The sequence below is a fragment of the Aethalodelphis obliquidens genome, unplaced genomic scaffold (assembly GCF_003676395.1).
Source record: "Aethalodelphis obliquidens isolate GAN/ISIS:26980383/991018 unplaced genomic scaffold, ASM367639v1 scaffold1, whole genome shotgun sequence".
Lineage (NCBI taxonomy): Eukaryota > Metazoa > Chordata > Mammalia > Artiodactyla > Delphinidae > Aethalodelphis > Aethalodelphis obliquidens.
This window is the reverse complement of record NW_020837945.1, coordinates 82,254,756-82,277,096: the sequence shown is the minus strand read 5'-3', so window position 1 is coordinate 82,277,096 and position 22,341 is coordinate 82,254,756. Positions and strand designations below refer to the sequence as shown.

The 22,341-nt window shown below is 39.8% G+C and overlaps 1 protein-coding gene across 2 annotated transcripts in view; it reads left to right on the top strand.

Moving 5' to 3' along the window:
- The first annotated feature begins 4,981 nt into the window (after window positions 1-4,981).
- VPS8 (VPS8 subunit of CORVET complex) overlaps window positions 4,982-22,341 on the top strand; it is a 298,981-nt gene continuing 281,621 nt past the window's right edge. For both annotated transcript variants that reach the window (XM_027109813.1, XM_027109805.1), the window contains exons 1-4: window positions 4,982-5,084; window positions 13,037-13,287; window positions 14,082-14,150; window positions 19,997-20,127. In XM_027109813.1, the coding sequence (XP_026965614.1) occupies window positions 13,135-13,287; window positions 14,082-14,150; window positions 19,997-20,127 (353 nt within the window). In that variant the 5' untranslated portion in view covers window positions 4,982-5,084; window positions 13,037-13,134. The remainder of the gene's footprint in view (window positions 5,085-13,036; window positions 13,288-14,081; window positions 14,151-19,996; window positions 20,128-22,341) is intronic.

Genomic DNA, 22,341 nt, shown 5'->3' with positions numbered 1-22,341 from the left:
ACACACAAATATAAACTGTTATTGCAGAATTCATTCATTTATTTAATAAAAAATTATGGAGCTCTTACCATATGCCAAGTACTGTTCTAGATGTTAAGGATAAAAACATAAATGAAACAGATGAAAATCTCCACTCTCATGGTGCTTATGTACTAGTGGGGAAGGCAGAAACTTAAGAGATAAATAAAATATACAGCATTTTGGAGGATGGTAAGTACTATGGAAGATAATAAAGTCTGAAAGGGTGGTGAGTGAGTCCTGGGGGAAAGAGGGGTGGTCTGTGGGAGAGTCACATGTGCTTCCCAGATATCCTGAGTATTCCCCTACACTTCCTGGCTTCCATTGTGGTAAAGCAGGGCCAGGTGGCTGCTGTTGGCCAATGGACTGAGAGCAGAAGTGGTGCATATTTTCAGGCCAAGGTGGTTTAGAGCTAGTAAGCCTTTTCCATCTTCCTGCCTCAGAGAACTTAGAGGCCATGAGTTCAACAAAGAGTGTCACCAGATGGGAAGAACCTTGGTCCCTGCGTCCTGGATGGAGGAGAGTACTTCACCCCCATCTGCTTTGCATTTGTTGCCCTGACTGACACAGTGGCATTTGAACAAAGTCCCAAAGAAGCTGAGGGAGTGAGCCATGTAGTTACCTTGGGGAAAGAGCATTCCAGGCAGAGGGAACCTGAGAATGACATCTGGACCAGCTTGAGTAACTTACAGATAACCAATTTCACTTCTCTCCAGCTGTCTTGGGTGCTCTGACCCACTAAGAACCCTGTACATCAGGTTCCTTTTTTAAAAAGGAAAAGAGGCCAATTTATTTTGTGATTGTGAACAAAGAAAGAAATGGCACAACTATTCACCTCCTAGTCTCTTTCTCTCATTCTCAGGCCCCAGACATTTTTTCCTTCAGGATAAATGTGGCTTACTCTGGATACAATGTAATAGCAATGTTTGGACCATGCTCTCCATCCCTCCTGCCTTGGGGAAAGCTGGAAGAGTTGTGTTGGGTATCAGGACATCATCCTTCTGCAGCATTCCTTCAGTGGTGCTGCCCTTCTAGCTCCTGGCCGTCGGCCCACCCTCACTGATTCCCACGCCCCAAGGCTCCTACATTGCATGTGGGGCCTTTTTCTCATGGGTTTAATTTCTCTTAAGACCACTTCACAGAGGTTCCATTTTAATTGCTAACTGCTCAATTGCTTTGTCTTACTTAAAAAGACAAGTTTAATAAAGCCCAAAATTCTTCTGTCTAGGTCTTAATGACCTGTGCAAAGTTAACTTTGACGAATGGTACATTTTAAGCCAAAACATACTCTCTGAACCCTAAACATAGTATAGCTTTTGGTGCTCTTTCCAAAGGCAAGCAAATCATAACAATATTCTGTGTAGAAAAATCCAATATATAAGCTGACACCACTTTTACCTTTTTCTTCTTTTTTAAAAATCCCAATGCCTATATTTACATAATGACAAATGAAATTTTAAGAAAACTCTAATACCAATGTTTCTCAAACTTAAATAATGTTCAGGTTCCTTGTAAGGGAAAAAGAGTCTCATGGATCTCTAGAGTTGGCTTAAATTATTTTTTATGATGTTGCATACACATATATGTATATGTGTATATATGTAAACACAAAACTAAGGAAAAGATTCATTTTTATAAATTTTATGCATCTATAAATCCAAAACAAATTTATAAAGTAAATACAAACAGAACTACCAAATGGGGAAATTAAAATTTACAATGTTGACTTAATATAAGGAATGGTGTTTTGCTGAAACCAAATTGCTCCTCACAACATAAATATTTTACTGACTGCAATAGCACAGACCTGTTTAACCAAATACTTTGTGATGACTCAGTTCTCCCACTAACCTTTGTTTGTATGGTACACCATAATATAATTTGGCTATAACTTGGTGTGACCACATCATTTGTTTTTTAAGTCCCTTTGTGTTTTTTTTCTCATACGTCTGCAACAATTCACTTAGTGCTATTTGCCAATCACAAATCCAAACAGAGGCAGTGAAATTGCATTCCCAGAATAACTATAAAGGGTTAATAAATTCATAAAGAGATTCCACCCCACTAGTAATCCAATACAAATTAAAATTAGAGCCACTTCCACTATCAAACTGGCAAAGCTTTTTAAAAGGATAAAATAAATGCTGGTGGGTATGTGTGATGGGCACCCTTGAACACTTTTGGCGAGAATGAAAACTGGCCTGAATTTTCTGGAAAGCAATTTGGCAGTAGGTATTCACAGACTTAAGAGCTTTCAAAGCATTTGAATCAGTAATTTCACTTACAGGTTTTTATCCTAGGGGAATAATTTTGAAATGTGGGCAAAGATTTCTGTATAAAGATATTCATGGCCCTGTTCCTGTTAACAGTGAAAAATAGGAACCCTCCTAATGTCCAAAAATAATGACATCAACTATATTATCAACAATTATGTAGACATTACAAATATTTGTGAACAATTTGAATAACAGTATATAATTTTCAAGATCTAACATTGAGAAATAATGCCATTTGCAGCAACACGTATGGACCTAGAGACTATTATACTAAGCGAAGTAAGTCAGAAAGGGAAAGACAAATACCATATGATATCACTTATAAGTATAATCTAAAATATGACACAAATGAACATATCTATGAAACAAAAACAAACTCACAGACATAGAGAACAGACTTGTAGTTGCCGTGGGGAAGGGAAGGATTGGGAGTTTGGGATTAGCAGACTCAAACTACTATATACAGAATGGATAAACAACAAGGTCCTGCTGTATAGCACAGGGAACTATATTCAATATCCTGTGATAAACCATAATGGAAAAGAGTATGAAAAAGAATACATATATAACTGAATCACTTTGCTGTACACCAGAAATTAACACAACATTGTAAATCAACTGTATTTCTATAAAATTAAAAAAAAAACCAAAAATATATAACATTGAGGAAAAAATAAAAAGCAGGGTACAGTACTATATTTTCTATATAGTTCTATTATATAAAAAATATAAATATGCAGAGTAAAAGACCCAAGGAAAATAAGTCAAAACCATGAGTGCTTTTTTTCCTGAAATGTGGGTAATTTATGCTTTACTTTTTATATTTCCTGATTCTTTCAAGTTTTCAATAATAAGTATACAACAGTTTCATTTTTTTAATTAATGTAAACAGCCCTATAAAGGACAGCATGTCAGTTGGACCATGCTAAAACACTCCTGACTGTGAGTTGGAATTGCTTCCCTACAACATCTATCCACAGGTCCCAGATCTACTTTCTAGAGTTACACAGAGTAAGTTTACAACTGCAGCAGAGATGTTTCAAGAAGGTCAGTTAGCAACCTTCCCCACCTCCGACCTCCATAACCCAGCTCCCCCCACTTCTGTCAATTTCCTCTCTGCCTAACACTTTCAGCTGTTCTCTGTCAGGGTCTCCGATTTCACCAGCCTGCTTACCTTGCTCCAGACAGGCTCCTGTTTAATAAGTTTCCTCTAACAATGTGATATTCAGAACTAAAGACAGGTCTTCAGAGTTCTAAAGTACAGCTACAGTTATGCCACTCCTCTGCTTAAGAACTTCCAAAGGCTCTTACCAGAAGATCAGACCCACCAGCTTGGCATTAATGCCCTCCTGGATCTGGTTTGAGCCTTTTGTACCTCTAACACACTCTACACCAGTGCTTTCAAGCTATGGGTTGCTATGTATTAGTGTCATGAAATCAATTTTTTAACCAGCATCAAAAAAAAAAAATAGAAAATACCAAGTTGCATTGCACATACTAAAGACAATGTCACAGGGTGTACACACATGCACGCGCGCACACACACACACACACACACACACACTAGGTTACTAGGTCATAGCTGAAATGTATTTCTTACTGTGAGTGATGATCAAAAAATTTGAAAGCCACTGCCCATGTCAGAGCCACATCAGGCCAGCAGCCTGTCTCCAATCTTGCTTTGTAATGCCTTTAATCCCACTGTTCCCTCAGCTAGGAATTCTCCCTGCTCTCTGCCTACTGAAATCCTTCAGCGTCCTAATAAGACAGCACATCCTCCCTGAAGTGTTCCCCATTTTCCCTCATGTGTGATCCTGAAATGATGATCTCATACCTTTCTTATAGCACTCAAAACAGCCTGCCTTGCACTGTAGCTTTGTCTGTACACTGAGTTCTTAGAGTACCTGGAGGGCAGGGCTGTGTCTTACCCACCTTTGGGTCCTTCAAAGACCCAGAAGTATAGTGAACCGGATTGACGCTCAATAAATGTCTCCCCAACTGAATATTTTCTCTATCTCCTTCCAGGAACATTTTCTGGTGTGCTTCCTCCTTCTATTTTCTTGACCATAGGCCCCAGTAGGCATAAGATCTGTGTCCTGGGGCCCACGTTATCTACAGTGGTGCCTCTAAAAACCAGTCTGTCCTGAAAGTGTTCATCTTTCTTGAGGAGGAATAAGAGAAATAAACATAGTTCTATCCATTTTAAAGATCTCTCCTTTATTTGAGAGCGTATCTCTCCTATACTTTTGCTGTTAAGATGTATTTTTATGGAGCAATGTTGACGGTAAATTAGAAAATAATAGTTGATTTCTAGTGTGTGTGTGCTAATTGTCTTTATTTGGCAAAATAAAAAGCTGGTAATTCTATATTCGTATTTAAAAAGATTAAAATTAAAAGTTACTGGTTGGGAATCAGCTACCCTTTCTGGGCTGGCTGAAGATAGGTTCACTTTCTTAAATGCTAGATAAATTCACTGACATAGGGCTGGAGGAGGGTTTCTCTTCTCATCTAACGGACTACTATTTATTGGTCTACTCTCCTCCTCTGACGTTTCCACTCTCCGGTTCGTAACGATGTTAATCACGCCAGAAGTCCCTGGGGTGAGACAGTGTATCTCTGGCCCTTTAAATGGGGGCGTGGTGTAGAGGGGCGGACCGCCCAGGAGAGACCCGGGTGAGAAGAGGAAAGCGGAAGCATGGCCACCGGGTAGATACTGCGCGTGCGTGGGGCTAGAGCAGGGGGCGGGTCACGCGGGCTGGGCATCCTGGGCTGGAAAGGCTGAGAGCTCAGGTAACGAATCTCCGGAGAGCGGGCCAACGGGGTGGGGGCAGTGGTGGGGGGCTGTACCCGGGGCGGGAGGAGAACGCGTGCCGGGACCTTGAGCCTCGGCCCTTTCCCCCGCGCGACAGCGGGGCGGCCTTGGAGTGGCTGACCGAGCGGCCCCTGATGGGCTAACAGGACCAGGGCCCACCGTCCGGGCGGGGTTGACTCTGGGGCGGAGGAGAGTGTCCTGTGTTTGGCCTGGAACTTGGGTTAGGCAGTTTCCACTTGTTGGTTCCAAAGAATGTGAAGCTGAGGTGCAGGTGCACCCGCTTCTCCAGATTGTGAGCCTTGGCGGCCGGTAATCACTTCCCTCCCGCAGCGGAACAGGTGTGTAGCCCGCCTTTGGGGTCTGGGGCGCAGGTGTAGGCTCCTCCATCCCTCGAGGCCTGGGATAAGTGTGCTTCCCGAGTGTGAGGCAGAAGCTTAGATGGGGTGTCCATCTAAGGATTGGTGCGCACCCTGTGAGGCTCGGTCCAGTTTCTCTTTGCTTGCAACGTGTGCCCCAGAGTGAGGGCAGCAGGGGACACGTGGGTCTCTGATGTTCGAGGCCATTCCTGTGTCCTGGTTAGTTCTCCAAGTGCGGTACTTGGGGAAGGAGTGGTGGGGCAGATGGAAACAGAGCTGCCTAAAATGTTTGGGTGTGTTTCAAAGGACGGAAGGTGGGATGAAGTAGTATCCGTGAGAAAGGTTTCATGGCTACGGGTGGTCAGGAACTGCTGGGGAGCCTTCTCCAAACAGGCGTGCCTCCTTCATACCCTGCTAATGTTAGATTGATACTAGAATGGTCAGGAAGGCTGTGTCCTCTACCATACTCCCCCACCCACAGCAAACAAGCCAAACGTGGTCGGTAACTTGTGGTGCCAACTTTACTCCAGATGTCTGCGATTAGGAGATAAATTAAGTATCAGGTGTGTGTTTCAAGTATCTCTAATATAAATGGGGATGGAGGCCCTACATATGTTTGTGTAAGATATGGGTTTGCTCATGGTTAAATTTAAGAAGAGTAGCTATTGAAATCTCTGTCAGTAGCTGGTGTGTTCCATAGAATGCAGAATAACGATAAATGGGAGAAAAAATTCTGGTTGAACTATTGGCTTCGTATGTCAAAGAGACATATGTGAGGAAATTTTTTCCAGAGGTCAAGGGAATAGTATGTTGATTATCCTTTATACATTTCCTTTGTACCTGGACCAGCGTCAGCAGATGGATGTTTTCTGTCTTCCAGAATATTGGGACCTCTTGGTGATTTTTCAACTCTTTCCCACCCTTTCATAGACATATCAACCATTGTGACACCAAATGTCAGTTATGTATGTGAATGAAAAGTAAGGCCTTTTGAACTTAAGTATGTTTAACTTTTGTGTATAGTTTTCACAGAGTTTAGATAACATCTTCTCTTAACCTACAGCTTCAGGTGTCATCTGTATATATTTGTAAGAACAAACTGTTCTATTCTTAAGTGAATTTTGAATTAATGTGTGAATTATCTTCATTCTGTATAACAGCCTTTGTGTTATGTCATCCAGGCTTAAGCACCCTAGAGAGAAATCTCCTACCTCCAATATTTATAAGTTTCAGGGAAGGACACTGGTTGGCCAGATTGGATACAAGAATGTCATGTGCTTATTCTTCTGGCCAAGCAGAGAGGGTATTTGATTGGCAGCACCACCAAAATTACATGGTTGAAGTGGAGGAGGAGCGGTCTTCCAAAGGAAAGATGGGTCTGTTTCTGAAGTCGATGAGTAAGGGTGAAACTTGAGCACCCTCAAAAAGTACCTTGAAGATTGAGTACCCGGGGAAGGAGTCATGTTAGAGACTGATCTCTCAGGAAGTTCAGCACGGCCAGTTTTTGCTCGATGTTGGAACAGGTGAAACGGATTGCCGTGTATGAGGCATGCGAGAAGTGAGACTGACCAAAAAGCCAGTGGATACCCACCCCCTCCCCCCATGCATACTCTGAAGCTTGTAGTTATTGAGTGGAGCGGTATGCAGAGTCCCTGGCTCTGTGTGAATCATTTCTTTTCTTCTCTTTCCATTTGCCGTAGATAATGGTTGAATTCCTATAAATTGAATGAACTTATGATACATTTTCACTGTTTTCATCTTGGCCTATAGGCTGAATTAATGTAAAAAAACAAAATATTTGAAATTCTGGAGTTTGTGTCATGTCATACATGAGCGAAATGATCATTTAAAAAAATCAATGTTAGGGATTAAAAAAAACTCACTTAGATGCAAAGAGGGGAACTTGCAAGGTGGGAGGCTTTTGTGGGCAGAATGACTAGCCATATCTTATTTTGAATGACCAGAACTGCTGTTTAAGGCTCTGGAAGCCAGTGATGCAGTGTTGCTTGGCCGCTTACCTAGGGAGGGAGGGTGGGGGGGAGGTGGTTAGGTGGATGGATTGGTGGGGTGAATAGCTACTATGTAATTAGGCACTGGGAATACAGTGATGAAAAAAGGCAGATATGGTCTTCATTTTCCTGGAACCTACATTCCAGTTGAGGGAAGGGAATGGAGGTTCAGACATGGAAAAATGATTGCAATGTGGTAAGTGTGATAAAAGGAGAACAATGTTATAGGTGCTTATTAACCAGGAACCTAGTTTAGTTGAGCAGGACAAAAAGAAGCTTTTTTGAGGAAGCAGAGTTTTAGCTGCTATCTGAAGGATGAAGATGATCGTCTGTAGTTGACAGGCCTCATTACATAAAGGTAGAACTCAATTATAACTTGGTTTATTATGGCATAGATTCCTGCATGCTATAAGTCAAATAATATCATCTGAAGCTTAACAATTACAGGTAATAAAACTGGTATATTTAGGCCTTCCCTGGTGGCACAGTGGTTGAGAGTCCGCCTGCTGATGCAGGGGACACGGGTTCGTGCCTCAGTCTGGGAAGATCCCACATGCCACGGAGCGGCTGGGCCCGTGAGCCATGGCCGCTGAGCCTGCGCGTCTGGAGCCTGTGCTCTGCAACGGGAGAGGCCACAACAGTGAGAGGCCCACGTACCGCAAAAACAAAAAAACCCAAAAAACAAAAAACTGGTATATTTAATTTGCAACACAGGTGTTATTCTTACATTCCAATTCTTGTGTTGATCAGCAGATATTTATTGAATGTCTGCCTAGCTATGCAAGTCAGTGAGCCCAGTGATGTGGAGTATACAAAAACACCTGGCCCCATTTCTGTTGTGCAGCTGGGGAGAAAAGAAGTAGTCACATGGTAAGTTAACTAATGAATCAATATAAGGAAAGTGCCAAGCTGCTGTTCAAAAGAAGACATGTATTCTGGATTCAGAGGGTGTTTAGGGAAGGAAGGTTCCCAGAAGGAAGGATGGAAAGAAGGGATTTAGATAAATGGAAGGAAAAGGAAAGGGAAGGTGAATTAGTGTGAGCAGACATGGAGGGAAAGTGGTAGCTATTCTTTTTTTTGGGCTGTGCTGTGTCTTCGTTGCTGCGTGCGGGCTTTCTCTAGTTGCCGCGAGTGGGGGCTGCTCTTGGTTGCGGTGCGTGGGCTTCTCATCACGGTGGCTTCTCTTGCGGAGCACGGGCTCTAGGTGCACAGGCTTCAGTAGTTGTGGCACGCGGGTTCTAGAGCGCAGGCTCAGTAGTTGTGTGTGTCCCTTGCATTGGCAGGTGGATTCTCAACCACTGAGCCACCAGGGAAGTCCTCGAAGTTATTCCTGAAGGACTCTGAATACAAATGATAAGTTTAGTCATAAAGGAGCTGTTATTCTGCCTGGAATGGCTTAGAATTTGGAATTTTATCCTGTAGGCATTGGGGAGCTGTTAAAAAAGAGTCCATTTACCAGAGAAAGATAATAGAAAACAAATAGAAGTTAATTCTGTATTATATTTTTCTTCACAAAACAAACCACGAGAAGATAAAACAAAACAAAGAAATGGAAGAAGAGAAATACTTGGATTGGGAGGACCAGAAACAAAGTTGATGTGTAAAATTGCTTTCATATCATGATTTTGTGATATCTTTTGGGGGATATAGTATATTTAAAAAAAGACAAACTTGATTTGATTTCAGTGTAATTTGAAAACTGTCTCATATAACACTTTTGGGAGGAAGAGATTGTCAGTGAATAAATAGGATCCTGGAACTTGAGAACAGTTGGGAATGTCTGCCAAGGTTAAAAAAACTGGTGGAAGAGTTCCTCATTTACCTGGCCTAATATAGGTCACATTCTAACACATTCTTGTTTCAGGGTCTTTAACTTTAGAAGAATTTGGAAATCTTGAGGAACTTTTAAATTTCTTGAAAACCTAAACTGTGTCCAGGCATTATTCTAAGTGCTTTACAGTCATTATATCATTTATTCTTAACAGTAACTCTGCCAAATAGGTAGTTGCATTCCTAAGAGTCAGGACTCTCAATTGTAAGTGACCCCCACCTCCCCTCCCCACCCCCCCGCCGAAAAAAAGAAAAATTGGGAGAGTGTGTTGGCTTATGTAGCCAAAATGCCAGAAAGCTGTGGCTGGAGCTAACATCATAAAACACTGGAACCTGGAGCCTGAATGATAGCAGGACACTCGTTCCTCCTCGTCTCCGCTTCTGTTTATAGATTGCTTTCATTCTTGCTAGAGAATTTGTACCTAGAGTATAAATTCTGTTGATAGAGGCAGATCTCCAGTGACAGATGCATAGTAGATGTTTAGTTGATATGTGTTGAATAAATGACCTCCTTTTCTGCAGAACAGGATGGGGTGGAGGGTGGGGAATATTGCTCAGCCTTATTATGCATTGTTTAAAGAACAGTGGAAATGGCTCTTCCTTACCAGTTCCATTTTAGTGAATCCTGGTGAAGGACCCTGGCTATATTGTGCAATCTCTGTTACCAGGGGCTTTTTGATTGGCAGCCTCTACAAGAACCACATGGTTTGAAGGAGGCTTTCCCAGAACAGGAGGTGATGCTCTGGGCAAACAGCACAAATGGCCACAATATTTCATCTTACAGATGTAGAAATAGAGGGGCTCAGAAAGGGTAGACAAATTGACCAAGGTCATAGATAGGAATTGGTAAACCCCGATTCAAATATGGTTTTAATGGACTCTTTGGTTTATGTTCTTTCCAGTTTGCCGCCACATCACACTAACAGGAGCTCGGTGAAGTGAAGGTTGGAAATGAAGTAGGGTAGCGTGGCAGGATGATGTTATTTTTTCAGAGAATGCTTGATTTCTTGAAACTTCTTCAGTGCAGTATTGGTGTTCACAGATGCTGAGCTGTTCTGAGAACCTTTCATTAACTCCAGATAGAAGATTTAAAAAGAACCAGGAAAAAATTGTTTTCCTTTCTGAGTTATTTTGGGGACACAAATGTGAAGAATGAAACATTTTAGGTTATTGAATCATTTAAAGTTTTTGTTCTTGTTATGTGGTCTTTTCCACTATTTAAAAAAATGTGTAAGAATAAAACTTAACTGTACTCAGGAAACACTGAATGTGAATTTGTGCATGCTTGCAAACATTCCTTGACTAATTGAAATCATTTTTGCTAAGTGGTACAAATAAGAGTGAACTTTTTTAAGAAGTAATTTGTCATGAGCCAATGCAGTCTTCTTTGAAGAAGGGCTTGTAAACGCTAATATTGCTCCTGCCTTTGGCTCATTGCAAAAGGAGAAGTACATTTAGTACCCGAGATTGGAAAGATGCTTTTAAATGTTGCCAGTTACAGAGTGCCCTCAGTTATGTCTTCTAGGAATGTAGTTGATAGCATGTGTTTGTAGGACAGAGCGTTAGAGTCTATCTTCTGCAACATGTGAAAGGAATTAGTCTGTTTGGTAATGTACCAAATGTACTAGCTAGAAAAGTTGGTTTCAGCTCTTGAAAAATCAGTCTTCATGAGTCTGCATGTCTTTCTTATGCATAGTAGATATTCATTTTTTAAAATATGATAAAAAGAAATATTGAAGGAAGTGAAATTCATTTTAAGTGTACTAAAAAAATGACCATAACCAGATAAAATTGTTAATGAGTTTTGGGCATGTTATTTTATTTTTTAACTTATTATTATTTTTTTTAAATGTTCCTTAAACTCACCAGCATACAAATGTGAGCAGGCACTCTTCCCACACTCAGATTGTATCATGAGTGCATGTTTTTTTTTTTAAAATAAATTTATTTATTTTAGGCTGTGTTGGGCCTTCGTTGCACGTGGGCTTTCTCTAGTTGTGGTGAGCGGGGGCTACTCTTCATTGCGGTGCACGTGCTTCTCATTGTGGTGGCTTCTCTTGTTGTGAAGCACAGGCCCAGAGCTCATGGGCTTCAGCAGTTGTGGTGCACGGGCTCAGTAGTTGTGGCTCGTGGGCTCTAGAACACAGGCTCAGTAGTTGTGGTGCATGGGCTTAGTTGCTCTGCAGCATGTGGGATCTTCCTGGACCAGGGCTCGAACCCGTGTCCCCTGCATTGGCAGGTGGATTCTTAACCTCTGCGCCACCAGGGAAGTCCCTGGGCATGTTATTTTAAAAAGAACAATAACAACAACTAATTCTCAACTCCCTTTAAAAAAATTAATTCTTTCTGTGGCTCGGAGGTTCTCAGCCTTTTTTTTCTGCCTTCACTTCAGTAAGGAATAAGAGTAAGAGAAGTTCGTTTGGTGGGGAAGTTTGGTGGTGGTGGTGATTATGCCCTCTGTGGGCAGTATGTAGTTTGAAAAAGCTTTCTACTGAGAATTACTGCTATTTGTTGGGTACTGTGGAAAACACCTAGTCTAGAAAACAAAATGACCTTTGTTTTTATTATCATCATTACTATGGCATTGTTTCTATTTTCATATGTTTGCTTCTTTATTCTAAACAGGAAGAGCTAAGTGATGGACTTTTTAAAGTTTGGTTACTTGTAGCCTAATTATAACACAAACTAAAAACATTTAAGGGCAAATGTAATTGTTAAACTTATAATTTTTTTCCCCAAAAATATTTTTAGTTTTCTAGAAATTTTGCAGACAGCTGTTTTCTACACAGCTTTTAAAGTAAACCAGATTATCTGTTTCTTTTTGATATGGTATTATATCATTTAGAGCTGTGAAAAATACCAAAAAATTGCATACATTTCTTTAGTATTTCAGTTTTCCCTGAAAATGTCTGTCTTTAACTAGCCTTCTTTCTAGAACTCTCTAGTCAGCTGTGGAATTTTTTTTTTGGCGGTACGCGGGCCTCTCACTGTCGTGGCCTCTTCCGTTGCGGAGCACAGGCTCCGGACACGCAGGCTCAGCGGCCATGGCTCACGGGCCCAGCCGCTTTGTGGCATGTGGGATCTTCCCGGACCGGGGCACGAACCTGTGTCCCCTGCATTGGCAGGAGGACTCTCAACCACTGCGCCACCAGGGAAGCCCTGTGGAATTATTTTATCCTGGCATCATTGTTGTCTCCCCTAATAGATCCGAACCTTTAGATTTGCTAGTGTCCTGTTAAGTGGCTAGCTATCCATTCTGTGCCCTCTGTGTCTGCACTAAGTTCCCTTAGAGGTCTATGGCCCTGTATGGATGACAGTGACAAAACTGGACTATATGCTTATCTTCAAGGAGAACTGGAGATATGCTCAGGTTTGGGAGTGTGAAGAGGGGTTAATTGCAGCTTTTGGCACCAGTTACCCTCTTGTTCTTAGGTACATAAATCTAGTTGGTACCAGGTCTAGTGGCTGAGCTTGCCCCAAGTCTGTCACTATCACCAGACTTAGGATTTCGGGTGGTGGACCACTTCCTAGACTCCTGAGTCAGATGTTCCTCCTTTGTGCTGCCATAGAAACCCTCCCTGCATATCATAACCCATACCCTAGGATTGATTTCTGTTTGCCTGTAGTCAGATGATTGAGTGAAGAATCAGTTTCCACAGAAGTCTGACCCAGTAAGTCTTTGGAATGTCCAGTTGAGGAAATCTAAATGATAAATATTTTTTCTTTTTTGAAAAGAGATCATCATTCAGTTCATCATGATCTAAGCCCAAAAAACAGAACAAAACAAACAAAAACTTGCTTGGATTGACCGAATACAGTTATTAAAAGTAAACATGGACAATGAACCAGACCATGAAAATGTGGAACAGAGCCTCTGTGCCAAGACTACTGATGAAGAACTGAATAAGTCTCTCAATCTGGAGGCTTCACTTTCAAAATTCTCCTACATAGATCTGGACAAGGAACTGGAGTTCAAAAATGATCTGGTAAAAATTCAGCTTTTGTCAGGTTTGAGGTTTAACCAAAATGTTGGTTAGAGTGTACTTTATGATCCAAAGACTCTAAATATATCATATTTTGCATAGATTAATAGGCATCTCTATACAGTTTTATGCAGTAATATTACTCTTCATTTGTATAGCTCATTACAGTTTATGAAACACTTTAATACATCTTCTCATTTGAGCTTCACAAGCCTGATACTCCATTTTGTGGGGGAAGAAACTGAAGTGCAGCTATGTTGAATGATGTCTCAATATCATAGCGCTAGTGGTAGGTTTAGAATTCTTGTGCAGTGATTTTTTTCCTCATTGATTTGATATTAATAGGTTTTTGTGGCCATGAGACTATTTAATGACAAGTTGTTTGACCTAATCATCCACCACCATAATTTATGAAATACTGAGAAACGCAGTGTCAGTCCTTTGTGTATTGCTTATGGCTTATGTCTAAACTTAGAAAATTAGGGCTTGTCGTAAGAAATGCTGTTTTGTTTAAGAAAGCAGATGCCAAAGCCCTTCAACAGAAGCTTTCTGGAAAGGGCTGTCAGGATGGTGGCATCAGTGCATATTTGTGCTTGATAATCACTGAATATGCGGATAGTCTGTAGTCTTTTGACCTGACCCTTTGTATCATAGATTATTGAGTTGGCTGTCTGTGTGAAGAATTTGGTGGTATGTTTGTCTCTTAATTGATAATAGTTCTAATCAATTAAAACGCCCTCACAGTTATAAGAGGGAAAGCATTATTATGTGAGCATTAATTTCTTTTCTCTATTTAGATTGATGATAAGGAGTTTGATATTCCTCAAGTTGATACTCCTCCAACACTGGAAAGCATACTAAATGAAGTAAGTATATACTAATGATTGCTATCATTTTATGGCATTGATTTGAATACTTCTGGGTTATAGTGTATGTCTCTAGACCTGCATTGTCGAATATGGGAGCCAATAGTCACATGTGACAATTTAAATTGATTACAGTTAAATAAAAATTAAAACTTCATTTACTCAGTTATACAGGGCACACTTCAAGTGCTCAGTTGTCACATGTGGCTAGTGGCTACTGTAGTGAACAGCATAGATACAAAATATTTCCATTATTGCAAAAAGTTCTGTTGGACATGCTGATCTAGGTTGTGAGCTTCTCAAGGGCAGAAGCTATGTCTTGTTCATCTCTGTGCCCAGTACAATGCCTCATACTTGGTAGATTAAAGAAATGTTTTAGTAAGTGAGTTGAAATACTAAATTCATGACACTTTTGAGATTTGTGTTATGTTTTGATAATGTTATCTCTACCAGTGATATTCAAATAGCTCGTCCTCTGATACAAAAGAGCATCTGCAGCCTTGTAATGCACTTCATCACTGTTCTGTATAAAGAAAACGAAGCCTCCATAGTTTATCTTGTGAATACCATCTCTATTAAAAAGGTTTTTAGAGTTATGAAATGATGTTCCTTTCTGAATTAGCAGATCATAAAGGCTTTATAAAGGAACTCTGTGGAAGTACATGTTGGTGAAGTGTGCCAGTTTTTTTGTACCCTGCATCTGCTGACAGTTCTTCAGCTCAGTCTTCTTGATCTTTAAAAACTTGCTTAAGACTCCCATTGGAGGCTTTAGCTTCTAATTTGAGAAAGATTTTTTTTTTTTTGCAGTACGTGGGCCTCTCACTGTTGTGGCCTCTCTCGTTGCGGAGCACAGGCTCCGGACGTGCAGGCTCAGCAGCCATGGCTCACGGGTCTAGCCGCTCCGCGGCATGTGGGATCTTCCCAGACCATGGCACGAACCCGTGTCCCCTGCATCGGCAGGCGGACTCTTAACCACTGCGCCACGAGGGAAGCCCTCAGAAAGATTTTTAAAATCTATTTCAGATACATAGTTGTGTTTTCCAAAAGATAATGATGCAAAGCTTCCTCAATAGAAATGCCCACTGACCCCATACATCTGAGTGGGTTGGGCCCTGGTCTTTATTACTTCTTTATCTATACTTGCAAACTACCTTCTCAGTGAATTGTATCTTTTATTTCTTTTTTTAAAAATATCAGCTTGATGTCGCTGTTTCTTTGAATGTATTTTAACTTCAGAAATGTTATGTATGATCTGTGTTAATAAGACTTAAGCGTTTTTAATTTTGACAAAGAAGTCTTTGGTCAATGAAAGAATATCCTGTTACAGTGATGGTTATATATTGCTTCCTAATATAGAGGAAATCTTTCATTTAGCAATGAAGAGATTAATTTTAGTCAGTTTTGATAACATGGTCTTAATCACATATTATTTCAGTTACTAAGTGAAGAATAAAAATAATCTTAGAGGACTGTGTACAAAGCCCTATTTGTACATCTTTATATAATAATGGCAAAGAAAATAATGCTCATGAATGAGACTGTAGTTCATAATGAAGGAAAACTGTCTTTGCAATATTTACTTATCTACTAGTAACAGCAAGTATAGTCATTAGTGGTTTACTGAGAGGATAATACTGTTATTATCCTCAACAGTAATTTGGGTGCCTTGTGTATTTGGGTCATAGTGTTAGATGCTGGGATTATAAAGTGCTGCATGACAGTCTCTGACTTTGAGAGAGAAATAGGACTGGAAATTGGCCAGCTTTCATACCACCAGGGAGCGAGGCAAGGGAATAAGTAAAAGTAAAAATAATTTAAGTTGTAGAATGTTATGAAGAGAAAAAGGGGGAAGAAGTATGAAAGAAAATGATTTTAAGAAAGAAAAAAAAGACAGAAGTAGAAAGTGTAAATAAATAAGCACTTACTTCAGGATACGTGGGTGCATATATTCTATGAAGCTCATTAATAGCAACCTGACGAGGTGCTGGGAAGAAGTGTACATCCAAGATATTTTACAGAAAGAGATGACTGAGACATCCTAAATCTCAGAATTTAGGGCATGAAATAATGTTACTAGGCCTTGTCATCCTTTGAAACTATGCTACTTCTGAGGTTTTAAATTTTGAAATTTTGTTCTCTAATCCTAACAATCCTCCCCCTACCCCCACGTTCTCTTACCTCCATTAAACGTGCTCTTTGACCTCTTCAGGACCAAGTCTCTTGATCCTTCTTAGTCTCCCAGTGTCTGAGAGTAGCCCTGGCTTCACTTCAGTTCTACTGTTGGATTGTGCAGCCAGAAATTTCTTTTGAACTTTTAATTGAGGTACAACATACATATAGAAAAAGTGCACAGGTCGTAAGTGTACTGCTTGGTGAATTTTCACAAACAGAATGCTCTGTGTAACCAGAGTCCAGATGAAGAAATGAAACATTACTAGCACCCCAGAAGCTCCTCTTGTGCTCCTTCAGTTCCCAACCAGGATAATCACTATCCTGACTTCTACCGGCATTGACTGCCTTGGCTGCTTTGAACTTCATATAAATGGAATTATACAGTATGTGCTTTTGTGCATCTGACTTACTTCCCTCGATATTGTGTTTTTAGATTTATTCATATTTTTGCTGCGTGCAATTGTTCATCCATTCCCATTGTTGTATAAAATTCTTTGTTATATACCATTATTTACTCATTCAACTGTTTATGGGCAGTTTTATAATATCTGGTTTCTGGCTGCTATGAAGAGTGCTGCTGTGAATATCCTTATTCATATCTTTAGATACATACACACATGTGTACACATACATACACACGCACTCACACACATATTTCTGCTGGGTATGTACCTAAGAGTAGAATTGCTAGGTCACCAGGTATGGGCATGTTCAGCTTTGGTTGATACTGCCACAGGTTCCTCAAAGTGGTTGTGATAATATATACTTCCTACAGCGATATATGGAAGTTCTGGTTACCATATCCTCATCAACTTCTGAATTTTTCTCTCTTTTTCACTTTAGCCATTCATACTTGTAGGTGTGTAGTGATATCACATCATAGTTTTAATCTGAATTTCCCTGAAGACTGATGAAATTTGGGTACCTTCGTATGTTCTGGCCATTTGGATATCTCTTTTGTGAATTGCTTTTTCATGTCTTTCGCCCACTTTTCTATTCAATTGATTTTTAAAAAACTTATTTATAAGAGTTCTTTATATTTGATGGATATAAGTTTTTAATAGATATATGTATTGCAAATATCTTCTTCCATTCTGTGGGTTACTTTTTCACTCTCAATGGTTTCTTTTGATGAGCAGAAGTTCTTAGTAGTAGTTCAGCTTATTAAATTTTTCCATTATGATTAGTTTTTTGGTGCGTCCAGTTGAAGAAAATTTTGCAGATTCCAAAGTCATGATGATGCTATCTTATTTTGTTTTAAAATCTTCATCGTTCTGCCTTTCACATTAGATCTGCAATTAATCTGAAATTTTTGTGTGTGATGGTGTGCGGTATGAGGCAGCAGCACTTACTGAGCACCATTCTTTTCTGCGGTGTCACTTCTGTTTTAAATCGGGTGATCATATATGTGTTGGTGTGATTTCATGGGTCTTTCTATACTTGCCCCAATAGCACACTCTGATGTCTGAACCTTTATAATAGGTCTTGATATCTAACAGTTTCAAATCTTCCAGCTTTGTTGTTGTTCTTCAAGATTGCCTTGCTTATTCTTGGTCTTTTTCATTTCCACGTAAGTTTGAGAATCACTTTACTAGTTTACACACACACACATACACCCCAGCTGAAGTTTGATAGGCTTATGTAGATTTTGCACATCAATTTGTGAGAATTGATAGCTCTACTGTGTAGCTAGTAATTTTAAATTCAGCCTTATTGATACCCTCAATTCTCTTCCTCATTTTTTTCCCCCCCGCTTATCCTGTAAGCCTCAACCCTGGCTTCATTTAGCTAATCTGTTTTCCTTAATTATGTCTCTGGCTGCTTAAGAAAATCAGATAAGATCCTGATTGATTCTCTTGCTTAAGACCTTGGTGCTGCAGTTCTTATTTATGAATTGTTTCTGTTACCTTTCCTTATGGCAGTCCTTCCATTCTTGTACAGCTCTCAAGTAACACAGTAGCTCCTTGCTAACCCTCATCCTGTTCTTAGCAATCTTGTGTGTGGAGATATCTGAAAAACAGTCAGAAATATGGCCTAAACTGCGAGAGAAATGTTGGTACTAAAGATACATTAGCATGACATTAGCATGGAGTCATTAGCATGACATCATACTTGAAACTATAAGTATGGATTAGCTTGTTCATGTAGGAAGTGTGTGAAGTAGGAGGAGACAAGAATATAATCCTGGGGAACAACACCACTTAAAGGTTGGGCTGAGGACAAGTAGAGAACATGACTGATAGAAGAGGCCACATAAGTTGGAGGAGTAGCAAAGAGATGTATTGGAAACCAAGGGAAGAGAAAGTTTCAAGAAGTGGGGCATGGCCAGTAGTGTTAAGTGATGCGTACAGGACAAGAGCATGCTAATGGAAAATAGGCTGGTGGATTTGACTAGTAACTTCAGCAAGAGTAGTAGTCAGTAGCTGGTAATGGGTGGAGAAAGTGGAGGTAATGAGTATAGACTGCTCTGCTCTCTTAAGAATATGAATGGAAATGATAAGGCAGAAGGTAGTCCAGCTGAAAGAGGAGGTAAGATCAGAACTTTTTTCTTTAATGTCTGTTGCCCAGAATCAGCTTGTTCAAAGCTAAACTCATTCTGCTTTATCTGCTATTCTTTTTGCTTTCTTATCTCAGTTAGTAGTATCACCTTTTGCTAGTTGCTCAAGCTGGAAACCTTGGAATCTTCTTTGACTTCTTTCTTAACCCCCCCAACCCCTCAAAACACACTGTTTAAATGGTAACCAGGAATTTTGGATTTTACCTCAGTAATGTCTCTTTCCTTATTCCTTCTCTTGACCCCTTCTGCTGCATTCCTAGACTGAACTCTCCTGTCTTTCCTTGACATTGCAATAGCCATCTTGCTGGTTCTTATTAGTCTCCCTGCCTGTCTCCCCCTCTACCCTCATCCATCTTCATACTGCCCCATTTATCTTTCTAAAGCATGGTTCCCATCATGTGTACATTTTTTAAAGATCTCAGTTGCCTTCCCACTGCCTACTATATATAGTACATTAATTTATTAAGTAAATGAGTACTGATTATGTGTTAGGCATCGTACTAGGCACTAGGGTTACAGTGGTGGACAAATAGGGCCCTCCTATCACCTAGCTTAATAGAATATAAGACTTTTACAATTTGGATCCCAGCTTATCTTTCTAGGATCACCTCCAACTCCTACTCAAATACTCCATTCATTTTAGACTACTTCCTTTTTCATGGGCAAAATTCCTATTATGAAATCACTGTGTTTGCACATGCTGTTTCCAACCCAGAATGCCTTTCTTCTGTCTGCTTGTCATATTTCTTAAGGTAAACTATCTATAGTCAGGTGGTATTTATTTTCTTCAATTAGCCATTGGCTGTTAGTTAACTAGTAAAGCATCTATACACGTTAGAATTTTAAGAAATATTTGGCAACTAACAATAATATGCATAACTGCTCCTACTTCTTCCAGCTACAAGAAAGAAATTTTTGGAGTGAACTCTTTGTAGGGAGAGATAACTAGAGTTGTAATTTAATTCTGTACTATGCCTCTCTGGTCAACAGCAATGCGTGAAAAATGGGTGAAAAACAGAATAAGCATATGAGTGTTTTGGAGAAACCCATTAACGCCTATTTGACTTATGGAGTATTTGGAATTTTGAATTTATTTATCCATGTTCTTCTAATTTAGACTGATGATGAAGATGATTCTTTTGTTCTTGAAGATCCTACATTGTTAAATATTGATACTATTGATTCTCACTCCTATGATACTTCGTCTGTGGCAAGCTCAGATAGTGGCGACAGGACCAACTTAAAAAGGTAAATATCCTTTTATTTTTTTCTTCTTTTTTTAAATTGAAATATAGTTGATTTACAATGTTGTGTTAATTTCTGTTGTACAGCAAAGTGACTTAGTTATACATATATAGACATTCTTTTTCATATTCTTTTCCATTATGGTTTATCCCATGATATTGAATATAGTTCCCTGTGCTCTACAGTAGGACCTGTTTATCCATTCTATATGTAATAGTTTCCATCTACTAACCCCAAACTCCCAGTTCATTCCCCGCCCCTGCCAAGCAACCACAGGTCTGTTCTCTATGTCTGCGTCTCTTTCTGTTTCATAAATAGGTTCATTTGTGCCATATTTTAGATTCCACATAAAGGTGATATCATATGGTATTTGTCTTTCTCTTTCTGACTTACTTAGTATTGATAATCTCTGGTTACACCCATGTTGCTGCAAATGGCATTATTTCATTCTTTTTTATGGTTGAGTAGTATTCCATTGTATATATGTACCACATCTTCTTTATCCATTCGTCTGTCGATGGACATCTAGGTTGTTTCCATGTCTTGGCTATTGTGAATAGTGCTGCTATGAACATAGGGGTGCATGTATCTTTTTGAATTATACTTTTGTTCAGATATATGCCCAGGAGTGGGATTGCTAGATCATATGGTAATTCTGTTTTTAGTTTCCTGAGGAACCTCCATACTGTTTTCCATAGTGGCTGCACCAGCTTACATTCCCACTAACAGTGTAGGAGGGTTCCCTTTTCTCCATACCCTCTCCAGTATTTGTTATTTGTAGACTTTTTAATGATGGCCAATCTGACCAGTGTGGGTTGGTATCTCATTGTGGTTTTGACTTGCATTTCTCTAATAATTAGCAATGTTGAGCATCATTTCATGTGCCTACTGGCCATCTTTAAGTCTTCTTTGGAGAAATGTCTATTTAGGTCTTCTGCCTGTTTTTCAATTGGGTTGTTTGTTTTTTTGTTGTTGTATTGTATGAGCTGTTTGTATATTTTGGAAATTAAGCCCTTGTTGGGTGCATCATTTGCAAATACTTTCTCCCATTCGTTTTGTTTATGGTTTCCTTTGCTGTGCAAAAGCTTGTAAGTTTGATTAGGTCCCATTTGTTTACTTTTGTTTTTATTTCTGTTGCCTTGGGAGACTGACAGAAAACACTGGTATGATTTATGTCAGAGAATGTTTTGCCTATATTCTCTTCTAGGAGTTTTATGGTGTCATGTCTTATGTTTAAGTCTTTAAGCCATTTTGAGTTTATTTTTGTGCATGATGAGAGGGTGTGTTCTAACTTCGTTGATTTACATGCACCTGTCCAACTTTGTCAGCACCAATAGCTGAAGAGACTGTCTTTTTCCTGTTTTATATTCTTGCCTGCTTTGTCGAAGATTAATTGACCATAGGTGTGTGGGTTTATTTCTGGGCTCTCTGGTTAAGCATTCATTTAAATCACACTTGCATACAGTATGGCCTGCTGAAGCTCTGCATAGGAAGTAGAAGGCCCACTCAGGTGGAAATAAAATGCTTGCTAGATCCTGAATATTTAGGCACTGTTGAGGGGAGAGGATAAAAAGGTGGATGACATGACGACTGTCTTCTGTACACACAGTAGGAAGCTATAATAATAGCCGGGGACACCCAGAAGCAGGAGAGCCCTTAGAGGGTGCACACATCACCCCTGGTACAGTGTCTGTGGTGGAAATGTGAGGCTTGGTTTACCTCACCACCTTTCTGTTCCCTCCCTCCTCCCTCCACCACCTTCCTCCTGCTCTCTAAGGACAGCTCCAGTGTTTCTGCATTCCCTTGAAATGGGTTCAGAGGAGAGTCACAGAGATGATTAAAGATTTGGGAAAAGGACTTCTAACCCTATATAACTTCATTTTGGCTGCTTTTCACCTTCCAAATTCTTGGAGAGCACATGAAAAGGAAAGAGAAGTGGAGGAAGCATAATGTAAATACTTTATTGAATTCATGTGTAACTTTAATGTGGCTAAGTTGTTGGTGTATTTTTCCTCGACTTCTTAAATTTTGCCTGTGTCAGTGCTGTCTTCTTTAGGTTCTCAACTCTTGTGGGATAGGGGCCATGGCTGGATATATTAACCTGTTCATCACTTTCTTCTACAAATAAATAACTTAAATTTTTTCAGCTTTATTGAGATATAATTGACATGCAGTACTGTGTAGATTTAAGGTATACAATGTGATTCTTTTTTTTTA